Raw genomic sequence first — 27,860 nt, 5'->3', positions numbered from 1 at the left:
GGGAAATATGGCAACAAAGATGGTGTTATCGCTGGATTTCGAATTTATGATTAAGTGATAACCAAGCCCACAGAATTTTTCAGCTTTACAAATTATTATTAAAATTAATTAAAATATACAAACCCTCCCAATCATCTTTTTTTTTCATTTTCCAAAGTGAGCTCTTATGTGAGTGCAGAAACACCTAACTTCCGGTCTCATCTCTGCTAACTTTGAACAACTTGACGCAGCTGGTTTACTTCTGGCTTCGTGGCTCATTGAATCCAGTAGCAAACGTTTATTTGTCGGTAACGTCAAACTGCAGCGGGGGAAAATGTCGTATTTATTAGCTACACTTGTCGCCGCAGTGCTGCTCGGTTCTGAGGTTTTGGGGAAAACTGTGACGGGACGTTTTAGGAGCGAAGCGGCGAGACAGCAGAATGGCCAGTTCATCACTAAATTCATGTACCAAGGTAACGACACTGATGTAATGATGCTAACGTGTCATTCAGGCACTCACTGGGCTAGCTCATATTCACTGTTAATTTTTAGCATGGCGTAACAGTTGTGTTTTGAGTCATTTTACTGTATTATTTCTGTTTTATTTTCTCTTTTGGCTCTTGTTTTATTTGCCACTGGCTCATCAATGGGTGTAACTAGGGTGTCATCACTACTTTATCTGATTATATCTATCTTACATCACTTTCAATAACCTGAGTTTGTCCATCCTCAGTTTCCGTATTTGTGCCGCTTTAAAATCACAGCAATCTCTTCCAGCATCAGCAGTTACTATTTTTATTTTGAGCATTTTCTGAATCAGGGTGTCTTCATTCAGTTATTTGCTTCAAGACAAGTTACACGATGTAAATCAGCCTGCTCAACCAATACAAGTCTTCTCCTACCTCATCCAATAATCTGGACTTTCTACTGCCCTTCCAACACCCACCAAAGGTCCAAGAGTGAGGTCAGAGGTTTGCTGGATCCCACTGAGCTGATAGGGTCATAGGTGGATCATGAACCAACTGGTTCCTGCAGAAGGCACCACATAAGAGCATGACACACAGACTTTATAGTTATTTAGCTTCTTTTTGTTGTAGTTTTGCATCTCTTTGTAGTTGTGTGACTCTTTGTGGTCGTTTAGAGCTTCTTTGTAGGTGTTTTATGTATCTTAGTGGCCATTTCAAGTCTCTTAATAGTAGCTATGTGTCTCTTTGTCGTCATTTTGAGTCCTTTAATAGTAGCTATGTTTATCTTTGTAGTCATTTTGAGTCCCTTAGTAGTAGCTATGTGTATCTTTGTAGTCATTTTGAGTCCCTTAGTAGTAGCTATGTGTATCTTTGTAGTCATTTTGAGTCCCTTAGTAGTAGCTTTGTGTATCTTTGTCGTCATTTTGAGTCCCTTAGTAGTAGCTATGTTTATCTTTGTAGTCATTTTGAGTCCCTTAGTAGTAGCTATGTTTATCTTTGTCGTCATTTTGAGTCCCTTAGTAGTAGCTTTGTGTATCTTTGTCGTCATTTTGAGTCCCTTAGTAGTAGCTATGTTTATCTTTGTCGTCATTTTGAGTCCCTTAGTAGTAGCTTTGTGTATCTTTGTCGTCAGTTTGAGTCCCTTAGTAGTAGCTATGTTTATCTTTGTAGTCATTTTGAGTCCCTTAGTAGTAGCTATGTGTATCTTTGTAGTCATTTTGAGTCCCTTAGTAGTAGCTATGTTTATCTTTGTAGTCATTTTGAGTCCCTTAGTAGTAGCTATGTTTATCTTTGTAGTCATTTTGAGTCCCTTAGTAGTAGCATTGTGTTTTTCGTCGTCATTTTGAGTCCCTTAGTAGTAGCTATGTTTATCTTTGTCGTCATTTTGAGTCCCTTAGTAGTAGCTTTGTGTATCTTTGTCGTCATTTTGAGTCCCTTAGTAGTAGCTATGTTTATCTTTGTAGTCATTTTGAGTCCCTTAGTAGTAGCTATGTGTATCTTTGTAGTCATTTTGAGTCCCTTAGTAGTAGCTTTGTGTTTTTTCGTCGTCATTTTGAGTCCCTTAGTAGTAGCTTTGTGTCTGGTTGTAGTCATTTTGAGTCCCTTAGTAGTAGCTATGTTTATCTTTGTAGTCATTTTGAGTCCCTTGGTAGTAGCTTTGTGTCTGGTTGTAGTCATTTTGAGTCCCTTAATAGTAGCTTTGTGTCTGGTTGTAGTCATTTTGAGTCCCTTAATAGTAGCTATGTTTATCTTTGTAGTCATTTTGAGTCCCTTAGTAGTAGCTTTGTGTATCTTTGTAGTCATTTTGAGTCCCTTAGTAGTAGCTATGTTTATCTTTGTCGTCATTTTGAGTCCCTTAGTAGTAGCTATGTTTATCTTTGTAGTCATTTTGAGTCCCTTAATAGTAGCTATGTGTGTCTTTGTAGTCATTTTGAGTCCCTTAGTAGTAGCTGTTTATCTTTGTAGTCATTTTGAGTCCCTTAGTAGTAGCTATGTTTATCTTTGTAGTCATTTTGAGTCCCTTAGTAATAGCTATGTGTGTCTTTGTCGTCATTTTGAGTCCCTTAGTAGTAGCTTTGTGTATCTTTGTAGTCATTTTGAGTCCCTTAGTAGTAGCTATGTTTATCTTTGTAGTCATTTTGAGTCCCTTAGTAGTAGCTATGTTTATCTTTGTAGTCATTTTGAGTCCCTTGGTAATAGCTATGTGTGTCTTTGTAGTCATTTTGAGTCCCTTAGTAATAGCTATGTGTGTCTTTGTAGTCATTTTGAGTCCCTTAGTAGTAGCTTTGTGTATCTTTGTAGTCATTTTGAGTCCCTTAGTAGTAGCTTTGTGTATCTTTGTAGCCATTTTGAGTCCCACCAGTTTGCAGGTGAAGGCAAGGGGGACTCCAGACACTTTGCGCCTGAGGCCTGTGCCCTGATAGGCCCGTTCAGTAATCTGTCCATGGGTAGATTGTCTGGCTGCCTCCAGCTGGGTGGATACTTAGTGGTGGGTGGGTTAAAAAATAGTGGAGCATGAGAGACCATTTTTATTTTGCTGCGACTAACTGATAGAAATCTAATAAATGAAGACGTGTCCGACCCTTGTCCCGTCTCTGTCTCTTTATAGGTGATAATGGTCTGTTGGTGTGCAGGCTGGACAACTCTGGTCTGGCTGCTGAGAAGGAGTCCAGGCTGCTGCTGTATCAGGATATGGACTCCACGCTGGACAACCTCAGCTGCTCTGAGAGGCTCGCTAAAGCTGAGTTCTCCAGTAAGAACCAGCATTGATACGATGGGTGTGATGCAGCTGTATTGATTTTTATCCTTGATATCCGTCCATACTGTCACCTCACACCACTGTGTTTGTCCTTTTTGTCCTCCTGCTTCAGTTTCTCTCAGTCAAGACGAACACAACCAGACGATCCCTCGTCAGTTCTCTCCTACATCGTGGCGGGCCCTGTATGCTGACAGATATACATGTCAGGTAACTTCAGACATTGGTAACCCCACCTTAACAAACACATACATGGACATAAAATCTGGAGGAGGTGACTCAGGTTGTAACAGCCGCTGTGTACAAATGTATGAATGTGACCGGATCAGGGCTGCAACTGATTATTATTTTATCATCGATTAAGGTGCCCATTATTTTTTCAGTAATTGTTTTGCCGATAAAATGTCAGAAATTGTGAAATGAAAGATTTCCGCCAAACAAAACCTTACGCTTGTAGAGTGAATATCTCTTTGGCATTATGCAGTTGCAGCCCAAAACCTCCAACAAACCATATCACAACATCTGAACAGTAGACTAAACACGACTGATGCTGATAAAGTAAAGCAGAGAACATTTAGAGAGGTTTTAGTAGAAACATGTTACAGCAGGATCTCCATGTTGGCCATTTGGGTTCATTTGAGTACAATTTGTGCCTTTTGAAATTTTCTCTGGTAATTATAAAACTCATTTAATTTCACGTACATGTCAAGACGTGTTGAAGTGTTGCTCAAGTGCTCCTTAACATAGTTACGTCGTCACAGGCTTGTGTGTGTCTGCTACTTGCCAGAAACCACCTCACCTTGACGTCATCTAGAGTTTATTGTCTCATTTATAGTTGTGTGACTACAGTGACAGTTACAGTGACAGTTTTTAATGAAAGTTACCAACCACAGCTTTAATACAAGAGTTAATGTAGTACCATGATTCAGCCACTAGATGGAGACATAGACCATGAAATGAGCTGAAGACTGACATACTCAGATGAGTCTTCTTGGGGTCATTTCCCATGCAAGGGATAGAGAAGTTGGAATATACACCAGAAATAGACTTAAAATAGCCTACAGTCTTATTATTCAAGCAGTAATGGATTTATGTGATCAGATCAGACAACTTTCATTGAAAAAAACAGCTAAAATAAGACATAATTTATGGCTATGGCTGTATTAAGTGAAGTATATTTTTGCTCTTCCTCAGCTGCCAGGTCAGTGAAATTTGTGTATAGTGATTAAACACATACCATTGGAATCTGTTGAGCCTCAGCTTTGTGTTGGCAGTGAAATTAGCTATTGCAACCCATGCGCTTATGCACCGTTAGTGTGTTTTTGATATGAGAATTATAAACTTTATTTATGTAGCATCTTTCAAAACATGGTTACAAAGTGCTTTACAAAACTGAATAAAAGACAAAGCAAATAAAATAAGATAAAAGCAGTAAAAACAGAAAACACACAACAGCAAACCACGCGATAATAAAGCTGTTAAAATAAAGGCAAATTCAAACTAGGTTTTCAGAAGTGATTTAAAAGATGAGACAGAATTTGCCCTGATCTTCTCAGGCATGTCAGTCCAAAGTTGTGGAGCTCTGGCTGCAAGTTACTCGAGTAACTAAATTTACAGTACACATATAGCACATAACAGCGTCACTGCCAGTGTGAAAACTCCAAATAAATAAATATACTTAACAAAACTGAGCTGGAAAAATAACAACAAACACCCACGCTTATACCAGCAGTAGTAATATTAATGTCAGGGTTCAGAATGTATGAGATTCCTTAATAATCTTTATCTATTTTCAGTACTTATATTGGTACTAAGAGCAGTCATTTGTTACTTAAAACTTTCCTTCTCTATTTCCTGTTTGTCTCTGCAGGAAAGTGCAGTGATTCCAGCTCATGCTGATCTTAGTTTTACCATCTTGCTGTTTAACCCTGACTCAGCTGGGAATCCTCTGGAGCACTTCAGCGCGGAGGAGGCAGGTCAGAAATAAGGGCGTTTTTTATTTTGATATATTAAAGTGGGGAATCCCAAGCCCTGATTTTTGTTTGACAAACCATGTCGACCCTTTTTTCAGTCTAAATAGAGTCATCCAAAACCACTGCTTTATGCTTGTGTGGTGCTGTTAAAAAAGATGTTTATGTTAAATATTTAAAGGGAAGAAAGTGCATACACATGCTGTCAAATCTCTGGTACTCTCACGCTGCTCACCTGTGACATTATAACAAGAGGTTATGATTTGTTCAAGATGTAGAGACCAGTCCTGAGAGATCTGCATCATTTATGTGGGACAAAATGTTTCCTCTTGACTCATCTTATTCTCTCTCTCTCTCTGTCCCAGGTCTCCACAGTTTCTACTTCCTGCTGCTGCTGGCCTACTTTATCGCCTGCTGCATCTACATCCAGCCTCTGTACCAGGCTCTGAGGAAGGGAGGTCCCATGCACACCGTCCTCAAAGTGCTGACCACGGCGCTGGCGTTACAGGCCTGCTCCGCTCTCTGCAACTACATCCACCTGGCCAGGTAGAATCTGCAAATAAAGATATAAGATTTCCTTTTCAATTTAATAGCTTTTAGTCCCAAAGAGGTAACACTCCAGCGTATCACAAGAAAAATTAACAGAATTAGAAATAAATGCACATTTGTGCAGCAAAATTAGGTTCTTTTCGAACTTGTATTTCATCTTGCACATGACTGGAGCATTCACACCCATCAAGGCAGCCTCTTTTTACGAAACAGTCATGCATGATGGGTGTCTTGATCTAGTGAATACAGGATTTAGATGAAGTGGAGAGCAGCTTTCTTCATTTTCCCCTTATTATATTTATTAACAAATTTCTTACCAATTCCACATATAGTTTTTTAAGCAAGGAGCCTTTGAACTTTGCAATTAACTCTGTTGTTTTGTTTCTTTTCTTTCTCCTCTTGTTATATATATAACTATGGCACTCTATTGTCTCCTGTTCCCTCCTCTTGTGCTCCGCAGGTATTCCAGAGATGGTACTGGTATTCCTCTGATGGGCAGCCTGGCAGAGTGTACGTTGTCTCTCTCCATCCGTATTTATATCTACTTCTGAAGCTTGATTCAGTTAGGGACTGTGCCCACCCCCAACACTGTGCCCACCCTCCAGTCTCCCCAGATGCTTGAGCCACAAACACCCTTTAGCATTGTTAACTGTGTAACTGATAGCTCCATTAGCATCGTCAGCACAGCAAGCGGTGCTAAGATACCTTACAATGCTAAAGGGGTTTTGCTGCTTAAACTGAAGCTGCTTACTCACCAGGTAAAGCTGGGGGGAGATCGAAGGGTGGCCACCATGTTTACACAGCAGGATGGCGTTGCTGCATAGGCGTTCCTTACACATGATGCGTTCAAGAACTGTCAGAAATGTGGAAATTCAAAGATAATTTCTGTTTTTACAGTTTTTAGCGATGATAAATGGTGTCATTTTGGTGATTTTTTTTAAAGATTATTTTTGAGCTTTTATTGCCTTTATTACAGTGCAGCTAGAGAGTGACAGGAAAGGGGGAGGGAGAATGGGGATGACACTCACGAAGGGCTGCGGGTTGACACACTACTTGCTGAACTAGAGGCTGCCCCCATTTTTACTTTTTTTTTTTAAAGAAAAATTGCCTTTCAAACCAGGCTGTGTGTTTTGGGGTTCAGAGGGTACTTAAATAAATACAAAATACTACAATTTAAAGTTGTATGTCCAAAATTAAAAACATAAGTTCCTCCCCAGTGCCTAAAAAATCATGACATGACATGCCTCCCCCATTTTTTCACCACCCCCATCCTGTCACATAAATAACAAACAGTCCCTTGAAGGCATTAGATTCTCTAATTTGTAAACAGACAAGAGATTAATTTGTTAATTACCTTCCTGTTCCCTGTGCAGTCTGGGATATGGTGTCCCAGGTGTCCATGCTGTACATGTTACTGAGTCTGTGCATGGGCTGGACTCTGAGCCGGGGCAGGAAGCCTCAGTCCAGACCTCTACAGTGGGAACAGTCTCCGGCGTCCACGGCTGTCGCTGTAGGTGGAGTGGTTATACAGGTACGCAGGATTACACTGAAAACTAATACTTCAGGGTGATAGTGAATTTGAATGTAAATGAAATGTGGTAAGATATGGTTCAGGTTGAAGTTATCCTGTATACTAAAAGACACTGACAGTGACACAGTGTCATTTTCAGGGCGTGTTGCTGCTGTGGGAGCAGTACTCCGAGACAGAGAGTCAACACCACAGCTACCACGCCCAGCAGAGTCTGGCAGGTCTCCTCCTCATGGCTCTGAGAGTGGGCCTGGCCCTCCTGCTGGCCTCTGTCCTCTACCAGATCATCTCCACCGAGAGGAGCACCCTGAAGAGAGACTTCTACCTCTGCTTCACTAAAGTAACATACACAGCACACTAATGTACCCTCAAGACACACAGATACTCACCTACAGTTCCTCAGGTGGTCATGTGGTGTTCCTTGTGTTCTGCAGGGATGCTTCCTGTGGTTCCTCTGCCATCCCGTCCTCTTCCTCATGTCGGCCATCTTCAACGAGCACCAGAGGGAGAAGGTTTGAACACACTAACAAACCACATTTGAAGTGTAACTTATTAATAGGTCTGAGCTGGAGTTTTCAGGTAGGGGAAAATGAGCTTGAAGCAATGTAGTTTGCCTGCGTCGCCACAAGTTCTTTGGTGTCGGTTTGGTGTGTCAGGGCCTTAACTCTCTCCCTCTCTGTAGGTGGTGACTATCGGCGTGATCCTCTGCCAGTCCATCTCCATGGTGATCCTCTACCAGCTCTTCCTGTCTCGTTCTCTCTACTGGGAGGTCTCCTCTCTCTCCGCTGTGTCGCTGCCGCTCACCATGTCCAGGACGAACCACAGAGGGCGCTACTGAGCGCATCCACTGTCACACACACAAGCCAGGGAGAGCACGCTATGACACGGAGGCTTCACCTCCCGCTACCTCCCACTGTGTGCGAGGTGGGAGACCTCCTGAGCATGAAGACAGGAAGTGCTGTAACACTGCAGGGACTGTTCTCCTTTACTGTTACTGTTTCCTGGGAGACAAGTAGCAGCCACTAGCAAACAAGTCAACAGGGAACTACAGCTCGGGTCACTAAACGACCAGAGGAAGATATTTACAGTAACACCCTACCTCTAGAACCAACATTGACATTACTGAGCAGGAGGAGAGATATTTAAAGCAGGACGCCAGGCTTTCTGTGACACGCTGGATGTCAGAACTAACAGCCAAAGTACAATTTCAGAAGAAAACACGCATGATGAAGCTGAATTGCCAAGATTCAGGATTTTAGGATGCATCTGCACATTGCAAACACTGACTCATCATCAGTGTCGCGGAGAGATTATTGTTTGGACCTCAAGGACACGGCCCAGGATCAGGATCAGATCAGAGGGGTTTGTTGCATCTGAGGAAACTTCTCTGCAAGGACACAAATGTGCGTCTTTGTGCTCTTGGCTTCAGTCACTATTACTATAAGGGAAAATGCAAAGCACAGGGAAGCGTTACACCACTGATTAGCTGTGGTGTTAGGGATGCAGGAAGGGTTCTAGTCATTCAATGAAACTTGGATCAGATCGCCAAAGACAGAGCTTGTAAGTCAGATGTCAGTAAGGCTGTTGTTATTCTGTGTTTTTCTTATTGCCAACAAATCCCATGAAAAGACAAACACAACAATCACCTTCACCTCACCTGAAGAGGTAAATCTTAAGCAGCAACTCAGTACTTTCTGACCTCTCAACTGCAAGTCCAACATGTCAGAAATATATATTTTCATTTTCAGAATCAGCTCAGTAATTTCCAACAGCTGGGCACTGTAGTTTTTTGTAAATGTTAGTTAAACTGGAGTAAATGCTGCATTTGTTTGGGACTACTTTCAGCTGTGGATGCATACACATTTGGTCTCAAATGCACAGTTTAAACAGAGTCTCTTACCTTTAATTACACTACATTTTCTCCAAAATAAGTTCTCATGGTGGTCCATTAAAACAGGAGGGACTTTGCCTCTTGAAACACTGTAGGCTCTGGTCTTTTCACAGGATTTATTTACAATAAGAGAGCAGATTAACATGCGTTGATTAATGGATCAGTATGTGGTAAGATTGATATGTTACTCTGGATGAACAGATGGAGGTGGAGAGTGAACTGGACGGACTTACAGATGGATGTACTGAGGGATGGACAGATGGAAGTGTGGAGGTGGTTACAGTATGTCAACAGGTAAAGTCTCCGAAACACAAAGGATGAGTGCGCTTCTGTGTTTGCACATGCAAAGTGAGCCAAAAAAATCAGTGTGTGCTCCCTTTAAGTTATTTCTTTACGCTTGACATGAGTTTACGAGCTGACAGCATGTGAAACCTTGAAATCATATGAACTTCATGTAGCTGGAGACACACTGCATGACATCTTTTTTTAATGTTTTATTTTCCATTCACTGCACCCTGAGCTGGAGCGCTCTCCTGGGCCAATGATATTCCTGATTACACACTTACAGCCTGGTGGGAACAGACCTGTGGGTTCATTTAGGACTGACATACAGAAGAAAATAAAATTCCACTTCTGACAGCTGACGTAATAGGTGACATATTTATTATTTGTTGTGTATTTATTTCTTTAAAGTGAATGTAGGTGTGTTATCTGGGCAGTATGTACTGTATGCACTGTACTGTCTATTTTATTCGACACTATGACACTCCTAGTCTACTTGGGAAACAACAAAATATTTGGAACAACATTTAGTCCTCAGATTGTTTCACATGGATACGGTTCAGGTTATATTCGTTTTAAAAACGGGAAAACAAGTTGTGTCCAGTCATTCCATTTTTTATTTTTGCAGTATTCAGACTCCAGTGTCCATATGTCACATATATTTATTTTCTAGACAACCCAGCCTGTGGAAATTTGGGATCTGTGATCATTACAGCTGTAATAAAGCAAATGTAATAAAATACATTTTGAAATAACGTAGCTAATCTTAAATGCTTGTGTTCTGGCTAATGTTCTTCATGATGTTATGCTGGTTTCATTATTAGAATATACACCAGAGTCATGGGGCTGTTTACTTAAACTATGGAGGCAAAAAAGAGGCACAAGTATTTTAATTTTAACAACCACTGAACACTTATTATTGAAATGTAAACACCATTGAATTCATAGCATTGATTTTTTTTTTTTTTACTTTGAAAACAAAACATGTACCTGAATTTATTTCTGCTGAATTAACCTCTTTGAAATTAAAATATGAAATATATTGATTTGTAATTTCAAAAGCTGAATGTTAATATATTATATATTATTATTATTGTAATCAGATAGTTTCACATCTGTTTCATTATGTGCAAATACATTTTGAGGGTACCCATCCACTTCCTGATAGTACATTTATTTGACAGACAACATCACAAGATTGACCACTTTTTTGTGTGTGTGTGCAATGAAAATATTTATACACTAAGATTATCCCCCACAAGGTCCATGTTAATGGGGTAGTATATATGACACATGATGGTAGGAGCTTAAGAACTACCAAGGAACACAAAATGACTACTTAGAGACGTAAGTAACTACAAAGAGTTTCAAAATAACTACAAAGAGACACAAAATAACCACTTAGACACAAAACAACAACAAAGAGCCTCAAAATAGCTACAAAGAAAACACAAAATGACCACCAAGACACATAAAGTGGCTACAAAGAGCCCCCAAATGGCTGCAAAGAGACACAAAATAACCACTAAGACACATAACAACTACAAAGAACCTCAAAATGACGACAGAGACACAACATGACCACAAAGAAACTTAAAACAACCACAAAGAGCCCCAAAATGACTACAAAGAGACAGAAAACAACCACTTGAGACAAAACCACTGACAGAAAAAAAAAAAAAAAACAACAAAAAGGATGAGGCTAAACATCTATATAGGCTGAGTGTCTTGCTGCTATTTAAAACTCGTGGTGGGGCGTTCTGTGTGCCTGTTGTCTCATCATCTGTCCATCAAAGTAATAAAATGTTCAATGTAAAAACAAACGAAAATTCGTCACGAACAGGATTCGAACCTGTGCGGGGAAACCCCATTGGATTTCGAGTCCAACGCCTTAACCTCTCGGCCACCGTGACTACGCATGCCTACCTCGTTTCGACTTTGAATTTAACCATGGTAAAGGACGGATAAAGACTAGTTATATATGTATTGTTGTTGTTATTATTATTATTATTATTATTATTATTATGTATTGTGTAATCAAGAATTTGAATATACATCGCGCCGTGTGGGCCGGGAGCGCCATCTTCTTCACCTTGAGAGGTTCGTACTCTGTTATCTCTTTTACCAAAGTGTACGCAGTCAGTCCAAGACGGAAATGATATGCAGTGTCCGAGTATGTGAGTCGAGGACGTGCATCGCGGTGAGTATGAGCCAAAAGGATCCAAAGCTCCAGTATTTAAAACAACCTTTTAACGAGTGCTAATCACAGCATCTTCCATCCGCGTCTCGAACTTTCAACAACATACGAGTTCTTCAAGAGAAATGATGCCTTCATGTGTAATGGGAATGCAAATATTATAGCAAAAATACACAATACAATTAACTAAGAAACATTGAAAACTAGTTTTACAATAATAACAATACAGTTCAAGAAATTTTTCATACTTAAATTCATATCTATCACCGCGAACTCCATATATATATGTTAATGCCACAAAGGTGGATCATCACTTGAAGTTCCTAAACTAAAATATTTGAGTCCATCCGTTACATGAACGCAGCACTACTTACGTTCAACAGAGCCTGCATTTCAATTGGCCGGTCACTGCAAGCCCCGCCTTCTTCAGAAAGCATTAAAACCTCTCTAGCTGTCAAAGTGAAGGAGAAACTTCTATACTACAGGCGCCACAATGATTAACTGGAAGGTAAATAAACTCTAATTTATCATTTTATAGATACATTATGCATGATTTGTTATTAGTGTAAAAGCTGTTTCGCATGTGGTTCTCTAATAACGCTTAGGTTGTCTCAACTGTCACTAGCATAATGCTAACGTTGCTACAGCTGAGTGAGTTTGTGTGTCTCGCGTTATCTGCCACAACTGTCACAAATTGGTTATATAATAAAATAGAAGTTTTTGTGGATGCCTTTCATGCTGTCTCTCTGTCCCGTAATTTGGCTCTGTTGTTAGAGTAGTCGTGAATTTTAGGCAAATATAAATGGGAAACCTTTGCGACAGTCCGCTTGGAAATACGTCAAGATTAACCTTATGATTAAATTGACATTAACGGATGATGCAGTTATAAAAGGTAAAAAAAATAAATTAAACGTGTTCGTATTGATGGCTTGTGTGTATGCCGAATTAGTCTCTGTACTGTAATGATTAGGAGCAAATCGTGAAATTTATCATGCGTTACCAACTTCGGTCAGTATATGTTGCAATTTAAAAATTGTCACTTTTTTGAACGAGGTCTGGGCGACAAAAACTGTACCACTGCAATCCCAGAATGCACATGGCTTGCAGCTGCTTCTCTCTTTCACACATCTCCTCCTCTCACTGTGACCAAATTAACTCCCACCTCCTGCTTGAACAGCTGAGGCCACTGGTGGATAAGAGGAAAGGGGGCGGGGGGAGAAACCGCTTCAGGATGCCTGAATGTTCCAGAGCTGTCTTTTTCTTCTTTCATTTCCTATGGATATAAAGTAGCTCTTTTTTTCTGCAAACATTGGTAAAATTCTTATGTTTGGAAGAAATGTGCTTTGCTCTCTATGATTTGTCTGGAAGCAGAAAAATGCATAGCATTCCTCAAAAATAAACTCTGCCTATCCGCAGGTTTTGGATAACGTCCCCATCCTCCTGTACATCCTAGCCCTGAAGACAATGCTGCTGTGTTTGGCGTTCGCCGGGGTGAAGATCTACCAGAGTAAGAAAGCTGATGAGGCCCTGAAGAAGCAGCAGGCTGAGAAGAGGAGGCTCGCCCAGCAGACGCAGGAGCTCATAGACAACAAGAAGGAGGACTGAGCAGAGGAGAGAGGCAGCTGTACACAGGTACTGCACTGTACCATGCCATAAACATACAGGGATGCTTAAGTAATCAGCTGTTTTACAGCCAGTAGTGATTCATTCATTATACTGTTATACAGAATGGCTTGAAACATCTGATTATATTGGAGATATTTTATTTATTTTACTTTTTATCGCAATTAGCAAAACTGCAAACTGGTGACTATACGGCTGGCTTTTTAGTCACACAGCCAACTACACCAATTAAGTATTTACCACACACTGTTGCACCCAGGGGACACCAACACTTTGTAGATTATTCATAAATTGACAGTGCTGCTTGTTTCAGTCATGGTGGTCATTTTCAAAGAGGTCATTACCACATGATGTAAATATGTCATATAGACCGATTACTGATTGTGATCCATCTCACTTAGTTAAATTCTCTCTCTCCAGGGAAACATGTTACAGACCTGAGCAACAAGCCGCTGTCTCCACATACGAGCTAGATGTGCGACTCTCAGCAGCGGGAGGACCGTCCTGTGTTTCAGGAAGGGTTTGTGGTTCGGGTGAGACTGAGACACTGAGATAAGGGACTGTTGTGTCTTTTAAACGGACGTAAAAGAACCACAGCAGGCTCAGCATCAACATAGTTTTTCCCAAACATCCACTCCTTTCTGGGCCTCATCCTCTGCCTTGTGTATACTCTTATCTGTCTCAACACTTGAATGAGCTCCACTTTGTACACTGGATAGTGTAGGATCAAAGCATGTCAATTTCATCTGTATTTATTCTGTAATATTCCTTGTAAATTGTGAACCAACTTTGTGCCAAACCTTTGTAATTTATATTAAATAGTTTGTTCCACATGCTACAATGTTTGGTTTGCCTTTATTTCCCAGAATTCCTGGAAGTATGTAACTCCTTTGCTCCTTTGTTTCGAAGCCACAGCGGAGTCACGTTGAGTCTTCTCTCTCAGTCATAATATGTTCCAGCATTGTGAGTGCAGTCCAGATATCACTAAACCAGGGTTCCCACGGGTCCTTGAAAGTTTGACAGGGTAAAATCAAGGCCGTAACAATTTTTCTAAGTAGACAAAAAAGACGTGAAATTGCCTGAATTTATATATTTTTGTGCCAGAATAGGCTCTGTTTAATAGTTGTCCGAAGCCTGCTACTTCTCAAAATAAAAATCCGCAGTTTTGTAATTAAACTAGATCCGTGTCAGGAACTATGCTGTGTTGTGTCCTTGAATTTAAAGGGAATTGGGTGGTGAACCCCGCGCAGAGCTAGTTTCGAGCAGCGCAACCCGAGGCGCGCGAAGTTTGGTAGTTTGGCAGACCGAGGTGCGCTGAGATGGGTGTGGCGACGCAGCAGGGGGAGGTGTCGACAGATCCAGCTTTGCGCAGTGACAGTTTCGTGCCAAAAGGCTTCGCCAAAGGTGCGCTAAAAGCTCGCCATCTGAAACCATGTCTACTGTCAGCGCAGGTGGAGCGCAGGCGGTGTAAGCCGAAGTTTGGCTGACCGTGGGACAGTGCACACACGTCACCAAAACCTCACAGGCAGGTTTCCAGAATATCAGGCACATTAACAATAAAATAAATAGCCACAAAACCACTATTCAATGCAACTATCTGCAATCAGCACATAAATGTATCTCTATACCGACTGTCCCGTCACATCTGATGTCAGATCAAAGGGGATTGGCACGTTTGGCACGCGTAATGGAAACCCAACCTGATTTGATTAACACAGCTGCAAACTAATGAGTTCACGTCCCTCTCAGCCAACCACAAACAGCCACAGCATCAGATAGGGAGTATATATTCAGCATCTGTCATCTTAGAAAGTCAAAAGAAAAGAAACAGAGTGAGACTGCGAGAGAGAAAGAGAGAGCGTGCACGCACACGAGAGAAACGCAACATTGATTTACAATTGTGGTGACCTCCTCCCAGGCTACCTTTGCATCATCAGCCCGTGGAGGTCTGCTCGCAGTTCCGTATATTTGGACACTGCGAGCTTCGACCTCCTGGACCAAAACAAAAGCTTCCTCCTGGGAGACGTTTGGCCATCTGACGCTGCTGCTCTCTTCTGCCATGGCAAATTGAGTAAACTCTCATTACACCTTCGCGCGGCGCATTTAAGGGCGAGGAGAGGGGCTCATTTGATTGGTGTGATGTGTGTAAAAACCCACTCCACGCCTTCTCTCCTCCCTCTTTCCGACTTGTGCCGGTAGGAGGGACAGAGGTGGGAAAGAGGAGTAGCTGCGCCAGCGTGCACGGTGCGCCAAACTTACAAAATCCGCCTGGCCACACCCAGTTGGCGAAGCGCAGGTGCGCTGCGCCCGGTCTGCGAAACTAGAGCCCTTTGTGTTTAACTCTCTGAACTATTGCATATCGTCAGGAACATTTGTATCTGTTTCTCAGAGAATCAAACTCTCCTGAAGCTGTCTTTGTTTTGTCTTTGTTCATTTTTGTGTATTTGAAATAAACGTTTGTTTTATTCTTCCCGCAATTTGCAGCAAACATTTTGTTGTGCTTTCGTTATTTTTTAGGGTTTTTTTTTCATATACAGGATTTTTAATGATTATCTGCAATTACTTTATTGTATTATACGGTTTAACAAGATCTAACAAGATATAATTTAACATCTCTACACACTTAGTAAGTTTTCTTTGACGTTGATAATAACGGTGTAAACGAAAGTATGTGAGTGCCTCTTTAACTGACTTGGACTGGACTGTTCCACTGTTCCAGAAGGGAGACGTCACACGCTGTTAATACAGGGTTTCAGAGCAAAATAGCATCATTGGCAAAGTCACTACTTTATTCGACATTTCATTAAACGATAAGTGAAATACTTACAGGCGTTTACGTACTCCAGAGATCACCTTTGCATCGTAATTTTTATAGTGAAACCACCACGCACAGAGATAATGGTTTAACCTGCTCACCTGCAGCTTTTTGGATTTAAGCTTCATTTTATACAGTCTATGATCTAAGCAAAGCAAGCTTAGCAACAACATGGCTAACGGTGCAGTCCTGTGTCTCCTTTTTGTGTCGGGGTTCTGTCAGAAAGGTAGGATAAATATAAATAATATTACATAATATTACACATAATATTTCACGTATTGGTTGGTTTGAAGTCTATTTGTTTTGAATAGGTTAAACTGCATTCACACGTGATAACACTGTTCAGTTAATAGCATTAATATTAGAGTGCTTTCTATTTAGCTAGCTTGTCAGGTTTAATCACTGACTTGTAATTGCTTATTGAATTACAAGTCACAATGCTGAGCAGCCAGCAGAGATCTGTTACAGAGACACACAGTTGTTTCCCCTCATAACTGTCAGTTCATTTCCGCCCTGCAGGTCTAGCAGCTGTGATAGAGACTCAGCAGACTGTGATGGCAGCAGTGGGAGAAGAGGCTCTTTTAAACTGTCAGCTGATGCAACCTAAAGATGTTCGTCAAGTGTCATGGCAGAAAGTTTTACCTGAGGGGGAGCAGAATCTTGCATCTTACAACAAATACATTGGTCAGAAAGTGAATGATGGTTTTCGGGATAAGGTGGAGTTTAAAGATGCTGGACTGCAGAACTGTTCCATAGTTATCAGGAGGGTGACGGAGGAAGATGAAGGATGCTATCAGTGCCTGTATAGCACCTTCCCTGATGGAGCTTTCATAGCTAGAACATGCCTCCAACTCTATGGTAAGAACCTTACAGTGTTATATTAGGGACATGTTCATCCTCTAAGTTGTGATTATAAAAACATCTTTCCAGGAAAATAAAAAGTTAATCCTTTCCTCATCACACTTCAACATGACAAAAAGTATAATGTCAGAAGCTGATGTCTTTGTAACGACTTCATTCATGTGATGTTTTTAAATGTGTGGTGTGTGCAGAGCTGCATGAACCCGTTCTACATGTCAGAGAATCAAACTCTCCTGAAGAGGCAGTTGTGTCCTGCTCGGCCACAGGTCGACCTGCTCCCACAGTAACACTGACTGTCCCTCACTACAACTCTACCAGTGTCACCAACACCAACGCTACAGTCACTGTCACCGCTACAGCCGTGCTGCCTCGTCTCCATGGCAACAGCACACAGGTTGGATGTGCAGTGCGAGTGCTCTCTGGTCCTCAGATAGAGGTGTTTACCATGATTCCTGAGGTCACACTGTCGTCTGCTGATGGTGAGAAACACCTCGGCGTCAGTAAGTGAACCTTTATGTGGTCTCATGTCAGTCTCACCATTTCATCTGTAGTTGCTTTATGAATGTTTACTAACTTTCCTCTTTTTGTAGACTTCATTTTGATCACTGTGTTGGTTGTGGTCATGTCCTGTGTTTGTGTTGCTGCTGCAGTCATCACCTTGCTTAAACGAAAACATAAGAACGGGTATTTTTAGACTTTTAACTCAACACCTGTCTTGTTGTAACACCAGTGTCTCACATTTAATAGAATAATGATTGATTTTGATCTTTTCAAACAAAACCCACAAATAAATGTTTGTTCAGCACTGACTTTTCTTAAATCCTTCAGGCTGTGACACAAAAACTGTGAGGAGAACAAGGCGTACCAAACAAGCATCCAAGATATCAAAGAGTAAGACACTTTCCTACCGTTGCAATTAATGGTAACGCTTTAGATTACAGCCCGCAATTTAGTTACAGTGTAGCCTGTTGTACTAATGGTATACCAGTGTAGTACGTACCAATACATATATGTAGGTACAGGGGAACAAGATGTTAAGTTATGGAATAATTTCACAATTCGTGAATTTACAGAGAACTTATACAATAGGTATTTTTAACTACTGGGTACCTCTTCTATTATAACAGGGTATGTGCGATCTACTGATCAATAATATGGAAGTTTGGGGGGAATTTAGAGAGAACATAGGGTACTTATTCTATTATTACAGGGTACAGTATGACAATAAATTGGGGGGAAGATGGAGTGATGATTTCTGCGGTAAGTAATAAATCAGATGTGATTTTATTTCAAAATGACTTAATTACAAACAAACAGGCAATCTACATTGTTCCTTTATATTTTTAGGGGGTAGCCTACACAACTACAGGGTACATCTGTGCGTTTACTTTGGAACAAAGGTCCAGGTGACAGTATGTTGTCATGGATACTGTTGGTGTCTAAAGACCGTCTCAGCTGTCCCTCACCTCACCAGCATTAGCCTACATTAGCCTACTGGACGTTTGTTTATGGCTTCATGACTCCGCTTGCCATCGGCAGACAGAATTCACCCACCCTAGATGTGACTCACTTGTGTTTTGGTGTAAACACGTTGACAATTTTTAAGTCATTAAAATGTTGCAGGTATTCTCCCTGGCAACTGTGTTCGCCTGGCATTACGGCTCCTCAACATGCAAACTTACCCTTTTCCAGCTCTGTGCACACTCTCCTTTCATCCCAGGAAATAAATACAAATATAGCAAGATAAAACACAACGCATGAATCACAACACATATAAATGGTTAATATGTTTTACTGTCAGCTTACTGTGCAGTTAATTTAGTTTGTTCTTCCATGTTTTGAGGCAAGTAAAATCAAAACAAACCTCTCACATTGTTCTCTGTATATACAGAACAAGTGATAGGCTATATGCAGTGGTAGTTTTCCTCTTGTTACTTTAAATTACAGGGTAAGTACAGGGTATGCAGGCTGTAATATTAAATGTTAACTGTACATTGTGTATCATATAAAAACAAAATATTACATCCTTACTTAAAGCCTTTATTTAAAGAGGCAACAGATAGGATTCTTTTTTTTTAGCTTGGCGCCACCTAGCGTCAGCGGTGTTGCTCGCACTGTCGCAACGACCAAATTGACCGTGGGGATCAGAGATAATCAATAAAATGTAGGCTGTAAAGCCACCAGTATACCGCTATGTATATGTAGAATGAGAAGCTGTGTGGACCTTATACTTAATAAATGAGCAAAGAGACTGAGCACCAATTATCAGATTTATCTGAAGAAAAAACAAATATTAATGCAAATAATTATACCAGAATGTACAGTACCAGTACAAACAACTCACAGTAAATTATACCAATATGCACAGTATCAGCACAAACAACAGTAGACACGTAAGGGATAGAAAACAATACTCCAATACTTCCATAGGCTATTATTGATCAGTAGGTCGCACATACCCTGTTACAATAGAATAGGTCCCCAGGAGTTAAAAAAACCTATAATATAAATTCTCTGTAAATTCACGAATTGTTAGCCCCTTATTCCATAACTTAACATCTTGTTCCCCTGTACCTACATATATGTATTGGTACGTATTAAACCTGTACACCGTTAGTACAACAGATTACACCATAACTACCCAATAGTTACGGTGTAAATTGCGGGCTGTAATCTAAAGCGTTACCCAATTAATTAACACAATTATTTTCACAAATGACTTAAATGCTCTTTGTATATTTGAACATGGAGTCATTATTGTGCACTCATTGTCAGCATTTTAGTCCTCATATTCAGATGAATAATATTTGTAATAATTAACTATTTAGTATAATTATATAGTTGCAATCATATAATTATATAGCAATTATATAGTAAATTATAGTTATAGAAATATGTACCATATAATGTAATTATTTGAGTCTCTTTCTACTTCAAGGGCCCACAGACGTGTAGACATGAAGGACAACAAGCAGACAGAACAATGGACAACTCCTGAGAAAAATCAGACCAGTGACAGCCCAAAGCTGTCACCTTCTTTTCTAACCATGCCAGCAATTAAGTGACACTGCAGATCCTGTGCAACATCCATTTGCTCAGAGAATCAGATACATCTTATCTCTTTTATTTCTTGATTTGTAAAACTGTAATGTGCATTGATAAAACAAAACCGATTCCTACCTGGACACAGGTCAAACTACTGTCTGTGTTTTCACTTCCCATGAAAAGCAGATGATCTAAGTGTAACTGAATCTTTCAGTCTTTGTGTTTAACTCTCTGAACTTTTGTATGTTGTATTCTGTCAGGAACAGCTTTGTACCTGTATCTCAGGGAATCAAACTCTCCTGAAGCTGTCTTTGTTCATTTTTGTTTATTTGAAATAAACGGTGTTTTTTATCTTCCCACAATTTGTTGTTCTTGCGTCATTTTTAAGTTTTTTTTCTTTCATATACATGATTTTTGAGGATTATCTGAGGTTACTTTATTATATTATATGGCTAAACATTCACCGGAAAGAATATTTAACAAAAAAGAAAATGCGTACATTTTTACAGTTGTACACACTTGCTGAATGTTCTCTGACCTTAATAATGACGGTGTAAGAAGAAAACGTAAGTAATGTGTGAGACTCTCATCTCTGTCTCCGCCTGACTTGGAGTGGACCGTACCACTACGCGGTGCAGTAGGGGACCATTGAGACGTCACGCGCTGTTTATACAACGGATAAGAGCAAAAGAGTATCGTTTACCAAGTCGACAGTTTATGTGATATTCAACTGAATTAATAAGAACATTATTACAAGGCATATATATATTTTCTAGGGACTACCTTATGGTATTTTTTATAGTGACACCCACGCACAGAGATAATGGTTTAACCGACCTCCTCACCTGCCGCTTTGAATCTTAACCGCTCTTTTAGCAACAACATGGCTAACGGTGCAGTCCTGTGTCTCCTTTTTGTGTCGGGGGTCTGTCAGAAAGGTAGGAAATATAAATAATATTGCACATAATATTTCACGTATTGGTTGCTTTTAAAGCCATTTGTTTTGAACAGGTTAAACTGCATTCACACGTGATAACACTGTTCAGTTAATAGCATTAATATTAGAGTGCTTTCCATTAAGCTAGCTTGTCAGATTTAATCACTGACTCGTAGTTGCTTATTGAATTACAAGTCACAATGCCGAGCAGCCAGCAGAGATCTGTTACAGAGACACACAGTTGTTTCCCCACATAACTGTCAGTTCATTTCCTCCCTGCAGGTCTAGCAGCTGTGATAGAGACTGAGCAGACTGTGATGGCAGCAGTGGGAGACAAAGCCTGCTTAAACTGTCAGCTGATGCAACCTAAAGATATTCGTCAAGTGTCATGGCAGAAAGTTTTACCTGAGGGGGTGAAGAATCTTGCATCTTACAACAAATACTTTGGTGAGAAAGTGAATGATGGTTTTCAGGATAATGTGGAGTTTAAATATGCTGGACTGCAGAACTGTTCCATAGTTATCAGGAGGGTGACGGAGGAAGATGAAGGATGCTATCGGTGTGTGTACAGCACTTTCCCTGACGGAGCTCTCACTGGTTCAACCTGCCTCCAACTCTATGGTAAGAACCTTACAGTGTTATTAAAGACATCTCCATCATCCTTAAAGTCTGGCCTGTAAAAACTTGATGTGATGTTTTTAAATGTGTGGTGTGTGCAGAGCTGCATGAACCCGTTCTACATGTCAGAGAATCAAACTCTCCTGAAGAGGCAGTTGTGTCCTGCTCGGCCACAGGTCGACCTGCTCCCACAGTAACACTGACTGTCCCTCACTACAACTCTACCAGTGTCACCAACACCAACGCTACAGTCACTGTCACCGCTACAGCCGTGCTACCTCGTCTCCATGGCAACAGCACACAGGTTGGATGTGCAGTGCGAGTGCTCTCTGGTCCTCAGATAGAGATGTTTACCATGATTCCTGAGGTCACACTGTCGTCTGCTGATGGTGAGAAACACTTCCAAAGATCCAATGAGGAATCTGCGTCTGACAAAGGTGATTTCACTAAGTGAACCTTTATGTGGTCTCGTGTCAGTATCACCATTTGATCTGTAGTTGCTTTATGAATGTTGAGTGTTACTAATTTTCCTCTCTTCTCACAGATGTCACTTTGATCATTGTGTTGGTCGTGGTCATGTCCTTTGTTTGTGTTGCTATCATTATTGCCAGCCTGCTTATTCAAAAACATCGCAACTGGTAATTATAAACTTTAAACACCTGTCTTGTTGTAACACCAGTGTCTCACAGTTAATATAATAATGACTGACTGAGATCTTTTCAGACAAAACCCACAAATAAATGTTTGTTCAGCACTGACTTTTCTTAAATCCTTCAGTGTGTCACACAGAGACTCTGAGAAGAACAAGACACCACAAAAAACAACCAAAGACACTGAAGAGTAAGTCACTTTATTCATTTTTCATTTGTGCTTTCATCTGTACCTCCCTAACTAATGTGTTAACATATTTGTGAAGTCAACCATGATACACTGTACTCTTCATGGACCATTATGTGTTCATAGTCAGCATGTTTGTCATCATTGTTGTTCAGAGTGATTTGGAAACCGACTAATACCTTGTTTTATCTGAAGGCCCAGAACACCTTTACTGAGTCAAGAGAACGAGGTACGGCAACGGATGTCCACTGGGAAAAAGGAAGAAAATGTCTCCCTAAAAGAATCATCTCTGAAAGCAGGGTGTCAGCGACAGCTGAGTCAGCAGTTCACTGACACACAATGACCCCTAAGAGTGTAGTGCCTGAATGAAGACAATTGGACAAAGGTGCCTCAAAGCCTAAACTCGTGTATAAGATGAATGTTTGCGTACAACACAGAGAACATGTCTGTCCCAGTTAAAAGATAATGGCCCTCATTTATCAGTCTTACAAACCAGCGCAAATCCAAGGACAGAAATCATCTTATGATAGGGTTTGCTTGTAATTCAAGAAACGTTCTTATCTCGCCAATCACAGCATAGGAATGATCAGGTGTTGACATGGCAGCTAAAAACAATCGCCAAAAGAAAATCATCACTCCAGTCAGCAACTCAATGGACAACTGAACTCGATGTGGGAATATTTAATTCATACATCCATTATATTTCAGTCTTCATATATATGTTAATATGAAATATGAAGTGACAAACACCGCACTGGATATAGTCCAATAACAATTTTCCTCAGTTAGATCTACTAAAACTGCGTACAGGAATAGAGACTTGATGTGAGATCTGACCGAGGCTTCCACCTGTCTGTAAGCTACTTAAATTTACACGACCATTAGAAGCATATCTACTGTAGTAACGGCTCTTATGTAAAAAGGTACTGGGTTACCCTAATTTCCCTTGGGCATTATAATCTTGTGTATCAATCTATCTATCCACCCACATCAACATTTATGAATGCTGAATTTAGGGTGTAAATTTCTGTACGCTTAGTTTTCTGTTGTACATTTGTTTCATAAATGAGGTCCAATGATTCTATGCAAGTCAAGAACAGCCATGCTTGCAATTATTACTTTTGCTACAACTTCACAACTTTCATCAAACTGTAGCCCCAATACTGAAGAAACTTTACATTTAAACCTATTAAAAATTATGAAGTTCATCACTGTTTTGTTTTTTTGTTTTTTTTCAAAAACTGTAAAACTTCTTAAACCTATCTCCTCCCACAATTTTTGCTCAATTGACACCAAACTTACTACAGAGTATCTTCAAACTGTCCTACAAAAACTGTTTCTCAGATTTTTGACTTATCAAAAATTGAGCCTACAGTGCATCAAAATGTTTGACTGTAAACGGTACTGTAAAAATATACATGCAAATTCTTGCTAAATAAATCTTCAATGTTCATGAAAAAAAAATTACAAAATTCTAGAGTCATGGTAGATGATGTGTGGCAAATTTCAGAATTTTATCTCAAAAACTGAATTTTTGACAGCATTTTGAATTTTGCTCTAATGTGAACAGTTGGAGTCAATGTAAAAATGGCAACTTTAAACATCAGTTTTTCACTGATGGAGCAAATCAATCACTGTTACAAACAATGTCTCCATGCTGTCTAGATGCAATATGAGTATTTTCAGATTTTTGTTTTGATAACTGAATTTTTTACAGTGGTTTGAAATCTGCTTTTCCATGCAAGGATGGCTGCTAAACCTGCACGTCTGGCTTAGTCAATTTGTGAAGCTACACATGACTTTTCACTGACTAATTAGTTCAGTGAGATCCTTAGTCTCAGAGGTTGTGAGTTCAAGCCTCAGCTGATGCAAAAGGCAGATTGTGTTGCTAAAATCCTAAATGTCTTCCAATTCTTCTGCTTGTTGCTCAGAATTGCCTAAAAATGCCCGCATTCGACCCATTGCTGCGCAGCAGCCATAATTTGTGATGTATTTCTTGCAGTTCACTGAATGTCTGTAGCAGATTTTTAGCAGCACAAGCACAACATGGCCACCGGAGGTCATGCTTTCCTTCAGTTTACCTAAAGAAGAGTTGAAGTCTAAAACCCCACAATTTAAAACTGAACTTTTAAAATTGAAAATAAAACATTTGTGTTTCTTTGGTTGGGAAAATAAATGCAGTCAAAATGGTAATTCTGCCACAATCTCTCTTCCTTTTCCAACCTATCCTAGCTTTTATCCCTCTGTCTTATTTTAAACAGCAGGACTAGCTCACCACGCCCTTTGTACGAATCACCAAAACACACCTTATCAAAGGATGAGGGTGGTTTTGACCTGCCACACTCTAAAGTTTACTACTGGACGGCTCACTTAAGCATCGTATCATGGTGGGAAAAGGGCCCAGCAGCTGACTCAAGTGGCTGCCCAGTATGGCAATCACTAGAGCGTGTTCTTTGCTTCTTGCCCTTCTTAACAGCCCCACCAAAACGTTTGTCTTGAAAGTGTGCATAAATGCTCCGTTAACTCTAGACGGTGATACTATTTAAAACAGTGCATTGGCTGTTCTACTCCAAAGACAGATTGCATTAGACTTTCCCTGATGTTTCCCCCCTTTGTAGAAGATACAAATAGGCAGATGGGACATCAAGACATTCTCTTTGGACATGTCAGAAATTGTTTATTTACTGGAAAAGTATACTTGAATGTTTCTCTAATGCATTTGAGGGGAACTGGGAACCTAACCCACTAGCTGCTGTCCTAGGGGCCAGCAGGAAGGAGAACAGCCTTTCCAATCCTGATAGGAGAGGAAGGTGGAATGACAGGAGATAAATTAGACACACCTGTGAGCGGGGGAAGGGGGAAATCCATCAACAAGCTGCATGAAGGAGAATGGAGAGGAGTTAGAGTGGCTCAAGGAGAGGAGAATCAAAATTTACTTCAGTTATGGACATTCTTTGCTCAAAAACCTTAAACGGAGAAGCATAAAATTAAAAGTAGAGTGAGCATTAGTTAAATCAAGGATCGTCTGAGCCACGTAAACGTTCTGGATAACAAAGCTCCTTGAGGAAGTGTGCTGATCCCAGATGAGGTGGAATGAAAGGACTCTTTATCTAACTGTGTCACCTGTTTGGATGTACCGGTGGACTTCTTTGCAGTGTCTGTCTGATAAGTTCACTTTTACTGCCCTCTCCTAGCTTCTCCCTTACTCACAGTACTTACTTCTGCGTTGAATTGACGTTGCAACTAGGCGTAGACTCTGCGTCAACATGGAGCCTTTGCTGTAAGTTGTGGCAACACAGACCTCCTGTCTTTTTTGTAAGCTGAAACTATTTCCCTCAGTGGAAACGAAGCTTAATTTCACAGATAAGAAACAATAAATTGTGAAGACAACAAAGCCTCCACAAAATAGCATCTTAAGTCCTGTGTGTGATTTATCCTGGCTTCATATGAGCAGAGGAAATCTCTGCTAGCTACTAGGCTAATTCATACAATGTAAAATGCAATAGACTTGTGCTAATAATGCCAGCATTTTGTATTTGTTTGGAAAACGTGTTTTGTATTAGACAGTTGTTTTGTCAGTGAACTTTGTGAGTTGAAATGGTGCCAAATTACGTACCATTACCTTTGTTACATGTTGCTGTTGTCCCTGGCTTCATGTGAGTAGAGGAAATGTCCACTAGTTGTGAGGCTAATTTATACAATGTAAAATGCCATAGGCTTGTGCTAATAACATTAGCATGTTGTATTTATGGGGAAAATGTATTTGTCTGTGAAAGCTGCGAGTTATAATGAAGCCAATTTGTGTACTTATTAAGCCATGTTTAATGTGTGTTTTGGGTGTGTTTTGAATCAACTGAACTTCACAGCACTTTTTTCACTGCAATGGTCTAACTGAGTAGCAGTACATCTTCTATCACTTTGTATATGTATTTTATTTAACTAGTAATAGTTTATGTTTTTCTACCTGCAAAGATATTTGTGGCTGAGTTGATAAACCTTAATCATAAAATGAAGGTAAAAAAGTAAAATTCATCAGTTAACTTCAATACCAGACTCCAATACTAACAAGTTTTCTTTATGAGCAAAATGCATGTGTGTGGGATGCACTGAGCAAACAACTGGATAGGAGACTTGGGTTATACTGCACGAGTTGTGTGATAGTTTGTAAACAGATGTTTGGATTTAGTTTTGCTGCTGTTAACGGTTCCTGATCAATCAATACATCAAGTGACTACAGGCCGGTGGCACTAACGTCACATGTCATGAAGACATTTGAGAGGTTTGTTCTCCAGCACCTGAGGACACTGCTCTCTGCCTTCCTGGACCCCCTGCAGTTTGCTTGCTCACAAGGCCCTGTCTCACTTGGAGAGTGCTGGAAGCACTGTGAGAGTCAAATTCTTTGACTTCTCCAGTGCCTTCAACAGCATTCAACCCAGCCTCCTGAGAGACAAGTTGCTGGATATGCAACTTCACCCGGACATCACTGCCTTGACTTTGGATTACCTCACGGGCCGGCTGCAGTATGTCTGGGTGGATGGCTACGTATCTGAGGTGGTGTCAAGTAACACCGGGGTGCCCGAAGGAACTGTTCCACCAGAGGCAACCTGCCCCAGCCACCATCCAGGGCGAGGAGGTGGAGATGGTGGACTTGTACAAGTACCTTGGGGTCCACATCAACAATAAACTGGACTGGACTCATAACACAGATGCCCTCTATAGGAAAGGACAGAGCAGGATGTTCTTCCTGAAGAGACTCAGATCGTTTGGCGTCTGTAATGGGCTCCTCAAGACCTTCTACCAGTCTATGGTTGCCAGTGCACTTTTCTTTGCTGTAGTGTGCTGGTGGGGTGGAGTTAAGACTGGTGAGGTCAACAGGCTCAACAAGCTTGTGAGGAAAGCTCACTCTGTGGTGGGACTGGACCTGGACAGTCTGGAGACAGTGGCTGAGAGGAGAGTGAAGGACAAAATCTGTGCAATCCTGGACAATCCTTCTCACCCTCTGCACAACGAGCTGTGGCTGATGGGCAGCTCATTCAGCCAGCAGATTATCCCACCCAGGAGCAGAACTGAACGATTCAGAATAATATATATTATTTATATAATATTATTTGAAAAATTATATCACATAATATAATATAGAGTAATAAAGCATAAAATGATATACAATTTAATACTGTATATGTAGTACATGTTATTATATTTTTGTATTCTATTTCATTATTTTATATTAATAATACAACAACAAAACCTTACATCCAATTAATTAATTTATTTTATTTTATATGATATCATTCAATTTTATGTTATTTTAGATAATCCAATTACACATGTCAAGAGTAACAAAAAATTATGCCCATATCATGATGACACTTCCCTCAAGCGGGCAAGGAAAAACTCCCAAACTCACCCTTCACGGGAGAGCTGGAAGAAACCTTGGGAAGGACCACACGAGAGGGAACTCCCTTCCAGAGATAGTGTAGTGTCTTATGGGCAGCATATCAAACAG

At 40.4% G+C, this 27,860-nt stretch overlaps 3 protein-coding genes and 1 non-coding gene across 8 annotated transcripts; 3 read left to right on the top strand and 1 right to left on the bottom strand.

Annotated features, from left to right (window-relative positions):
• The first annotated feature begins 226 nt into the window (after nt 1–226).
• gpr180 (G protein-coupled receptor 180) lies at nt 227–10,394 on the top strand. Its single transcript, XM_049570698.1, has 10 exons — nt 227–452; nt 3,055–3,198; nt 3,317–3,411; nt 5,072–5,177; nt 5,537–5,717; nt 6,181–6,230; nt 7,094–7,251; nt 7,391–7,588; nt 7,683–7,760; nt 7,931–10,394. Exons 1-10 carry the CDS (start codon nt 314–316, stop codon nt 8,084–8,086), a joined length of 1,305 nt encoding a protein of 434 aa, XP_049426655.1. The 5' UTR covers nt 227–313; the 3' UTR covers nt 8,087–10,394.
• Nucleotides 10,395–11,252: 858 nt separating this feature from the next.
• Nucleotides 11,253–11,334, bottom strand: trnas-cga (transfer RNA serine (anticodon CGA)). The gene has a single exon. It is a non-coding gene; the product is annotated as a tRNA-Ser (tRNA).
• Nucleotides 11,335–12,035: 701 nt separating this feature from the next.
• Nucleotides 12,036–14,296, top strand: LOC125885180 (small integral membrane protein 11-like). The gene is made up of 3 exons (XM_049570697.1): nt 12,036–12,126; nt 13,035–13,250; nt 13,662–14,296. The coding sequence occupies exons 1-2, from the start codon at nt 12,112–12,114 to the stop codon at nt 13,221–13,223; spliced, it is 204 nt and encodes a 67-aa protein (XP_049426654.1). The 5' UTR covers nt 12,036–12,111; the 3' UTR covers nt 13,224–13,250; nt 13,662–14,296.
• Nucleotides 14,297–15,794: 1,498 nt separating this feature from the next.
• On the top strand, nt 15,795–26,196 carry LOC125885179 (OX-2 membrane glycoprotein-like). Of its 5 annotated transcripts, none has more exons than XR_007448822.1 (6): nt 15,795–16,282; nt 16,576–16,914; nt 17,109–17,417; nt 17,508–17,601; nt 17,746–17,808; nt 19,856–20,316. XR_007448822.1 is itself a non-coding variant. In XM_049570695.1 (6 exons), the coding sequence occupies exons 1-6, from the start codon at nt 16,228–16,230 to the stop codon at nt 22,695–22,697; spliced, it is 1,035 nt and encodes a 344-aa protein (XP_049426652.1). In that variant the 5' UTR covers nt 15,829–16,227; the 3' UTR covers nt 22,698–26,196. The 5 variants fall into 5 exon arrangements, 4 of the variants coding, with proteins under 4 accessions (XP_049426653.1, XP_049426652.1, XP_049426651.1 ...); XM_049570695.1 differs by lacking the exons at nt 17,109–17,417; nt 17,508–17,601; nt 17,746–17,808; nt 19,856–20,316 and adding exons at nt 21,619–21,954; nt 22,062–22,155; nt 22,295–22,357; nt 22,550–26,196 and having other exon boundaries at nt 15,829–16,282; XM_049570694.1 differs by lacking the exons at nt 16,576–16,914; nt 17,109–17,417; nt 17,508–17,601; nt 17,746–17,808; nt 19,856–20,316 and adding exons at nt 21,182–21,520; nt 21,619–21,954; nt 22,062–22,155; nt 22,295–22,357; nt 22,550–26,183 and having other exon boundaries at nt 15,840–16,282.
• The last annotated feature ends 1,664 nt before the right edge of the window (nt 26,197–27,860 follow it).

The sequence above is a fragment of the Epinephelus fuscoguttatus genome, linkage group LG24, assembly GCF_011397635.1.
Source record: "Epinephelus fuscoguttatus linkage group LG24, E.fuscoguttatus.final_Chr_v1".
In the NCBI taxonomy this organism is placed as follows: Eukaryota; Metazoa; Chordata; class Actinopteri; order Perciformes; family Serranidae; genus Epinephelus; species Epinephelus fuscoguttatus.
This window is presented reverse-complemented; position numbering and strand designations above follow the sequence as displayed.

Bases quoted from the DNA above. Each gene is read 5' to 3' on its own strand.
- gpr180 (XM_049570698.1), top strand. From the start codon at position 314: ATGTCGTATTTATTAGCTACACTTGTCGCCGCAGTGCTGCTCGGTTCT. The intron at 3,412-5,071 runs GTAACTTCAGAC...TTGTCTCTGCAG, and splicing joins CTGACAGATATACATGTCAG to GAAAGTGCAGTGATTCCAGC. The intron at 7,761-7,930 runs GTTTGAACACAC...CCCTCTCTGTAG, and splicing joins ACGAGCACCAGAGGGAGAAG to GTGGTGACTATCGGCGTGAT.
- LOC125885179 (XM_049570695.1), top strand. From the start codon at position 16,228: ATGGCTAACGGTGCAGTCCTGTGTCTCCTTTTTGTGTCGGGGTTCTGT. The intron at 16,283-16,575 runs GTAGGATAAATA...TCCGCCCTGCAG, and splicing joins GTCGGGGTTCTGTCAGAAAG to GTCTAGCAGCTGTGATAGAG. The intron at 16,915-21,618 runs GTAAGAACCTTA...TGGTGTGTGCAG, and splicing joins AACATGCCTCCAACTCTATG to AGCTGCATGAACCCGTTCTA.